At 67.0% G+C, this 2,527-nt stretch overlaps 1 protein-coding gene across 1 annotated transcript in view; it reads left to right on the forward strand.

Annotated features, from left to right (window-relative positions):
- Positions 1 to 2,527, forward strand: part of RTKN (rhotekin) — a 16,624-nt gene that overhangs the window by 5,295 nt on the left and 8,802 nt on the right. Inside the window, exons 2-5 of the mRNA XM_057369367.1 lie at positions 1,425 to 1,638; positions 2,042 to 2,103; positions 2,257 to 2,310; positions 2,384 to 2,503. Coding sequence (XP_057225350.1) covers positions 1,425 to 1,638; positions 2,042 to 2,103; positions 2,257 to 2,310; positions 2,384 to 2,503 — 450 coding nt within the window. The remainder of the gene's footprint in view (positions 1 to 1,424; positions 1,639 to 2,041; positions 2,104 to 2,256; positions 2,311 to 2,383; positions 2,504 to 2,527) is intronic.

Here is a 2,527-nt window from a genome sequence, read left to right on the forward strand (position 1 = left end):
TGTGGGGTGCATGATTCCCCTATAGGGTGCAGGGTGACTTTGTGGGGTGTGTGACCTGCCTTTGGGGTGCACGATGGATTTATGGGACGCGTGGTTCCCTTTTGGGGTGCGCAGTGCGTTTATGGGGTGCATGGTTCCCCCATGGGGTGCAGGAATAATTTCTGGTAAAATCTGTAGGGTGCATGATGAACCCGTGGGGTGCGTGGCTCTGCCGTGGGGTCCGTGATGTGTTTGTGGGGTGTGTGGTAAATCCGTGGGGTGCACGGTCTGGTTTTGGGGTTGACTGTTTCTCTGTGGGGTGTGCAATGTGTCCGTGGGGTTCCTGGTAAATCTATGGGGTCCAAGGTGCGTTTATGGGGTAAATCTCGATGTGGGTGCGGCTGGGACCCCCCCAGGGACTCGTGGCTGGGACCCCAGGGGTGCACGTTCGGGACCCCCATCAAGGCTGGGCTGGGACCCCCCAACCAGGCTGGGACCCCCCCTCAGTGTGTGCATGGCTGGGACCCCCGGGGGGACGGGGATCGGGGGGTTCCGGCGTCCCCCGGGCCCAGCAGGTGCCCCCCAATTCCCCTGGATACTCCCAAGAACCCAAATGTGGGGAAAAGCTGGAGCTGCTGTGGGTCCGGGAGGGGTTTTGGGATCCCCCTGACCCCCCTTCAAATGTGTCCCGTTCTGTGCAGCGGGGTCTGAGGGTGCGGGAGAGGTTTTGGGATCCCCCTGATGCCCCAAATCCACCCCATTCCCAGGAACCGGAGCTGCAGCGGGCTCTGGAGCGGGCTCTGCAGCGGGCTCTGCGGGTCCGGGAGGAGTTTTGGGGTGACCCTGAACCCCCAAATGTGCCCCATTCCGAGGAGCCGGAGCTGCAGCGGGCTCTGCGGGTTCAGTAGGGTTTCTGAGGATCCCCTGACCCCCCAAATGTTCCCAGGAGCCAGAGCTGCAGCGGGCTCTGGAGCGGGCTCTGTGGGTGCAGGAGGGGTTTGGGGGTGACTCTGACCCCCCAAATGTGCCCCATTCCCAGGAGTCGGAGCTGCAGCAGGTTCTGCAGGTCCAGGAGGGGTTTTGGGATACCCCTGGCTCCCCGAAATCCTCCCCGTTCCCAGGAGCCAGAGCTGCAGCGGGCTCTGCGGGTTCGGGAGGATTTCTGGGGAACCCCTGACCCCCAAATCTGCTCCATTGCCAAAAGCCAGGGCCGCAGCGGGCTCTGGAGGGGGGCTGTGAGTCCGGGAGGGGTTTTGGGGTGACTCTGACCCCCCAAATCCGCCCCATTCCCAGGAGCCGGAGCTGCAGCAGGCTCTGCAGCGGGCTCTGTGGTTTCAGTAGGATTTCTGGGGATCCCCTGACCCCCCAAATCCGCCCGTTGCCAGGAGCCAGAGCTGCAGCGGGCTCTGCGGGTCCGGGAGGGGTTTTGGGGTGACTCTGACCCCAAAATCCGCCCCATTCCCAGGAGCCGGAGCTGCAGCGGGCTCTGGAGCGGGCTCTGCGGGTCCGGGAGGGCGCCCGGCGGTTGCTCCCCGCCTGCAGCCGGCCCGAGCAGGCGCTGGAGACCACCAAGACCCTGGTGCTGTGCGATGCCAGGGTGGTCGCCGCGGGGGGAGAGCTGCAGCGGCGCCAGGAGGCTCGGCTGAGGGGGGCCCGACGGTGAGGRACCCCAAAAATATCGGGGGAGGGGGTAGAGGGTACCCCGCGGGACCCCCGAGCATGGGGAGGGCACCCTGTGGAAACCCGAAAATGGAGAACCCCGCAGGGTGGTGAGGGGCACCCCAAAATGCAGCGGAGGGATATGGGGGGCCCCCACGGAGGGTGTGGTGGTGAGGGGCACCCCAAAACCTGGGGGGGCGCGGGGAACACGGCACCGGGGGGACCCCAAAACCCCGGGGGTGGGAGGAGGGACCCTGAGTGTGAGGGACACCCCAAAAACGGGGGGAACCCGGGGAGGCGCGGCTGTGGGGGGTGCGGTGGTGGCGAGGGGCACCCCAAATCTTGGAGGAGCACCCCAAAAGAGGGTGGAAGGCTCCGCTGACCCCTCCCCCATCCCCCGCAGCCCCTCGGACGCCGGGCCCGGGGCTGAGCGGGTGCCGTGCCGGGGCACCGTCTGCATCTCAGGTACGGGGGGACCGCGGGTCCCGGGGGGTCCCGGGGAAGGGGGACCCCATCTCTGTGCCCGCCCCCCTCCCGGGCACCGCCCGCAYTTGGGGTGCGGGGTTTGGGGGTGTCGCAGGGGGTCTCACCCCGCTCCTGCCATCCCTCCCTCCCCAGACCTGCGCATCCCGCTGATGTGGAAGGACACCGAGTACTTCAGGAACAAAGGGGGTGAGTGTTGGGGTGCCGGGGGTTCCCCCTTTTCCCCGTGACGCTCTCTGACCCCCACCCCGTGCCCCCCCAGAGCTGCACCGCTGCGCCGTGTTCCTGCTGCTGCAGGTGGGGGCTGAGATCCACGACACCCCCACGGTGCTGGTGGACCGGACCCTCACCGACATCTGCTTCGAGGGCGCCGTGCTCTTGTGAGGGGGGGCAGGGGACCCCCAAA

This window comes from Malurus melanocephalus, unplaced genomic scaffold, assembly GCF_030028575.1.
Source record: "Malurus melanocephalus ecotype Western Australia unplaced genomic scaffold, MMel_1.1 scaffold_107, whole genome shotgun sequence".
Lineage (NCBI taxonomy): Eukaryota > Metazoa > Chordata > Aves > Passeriformes > Maluridae > Malurus > Malurus melanocephalus.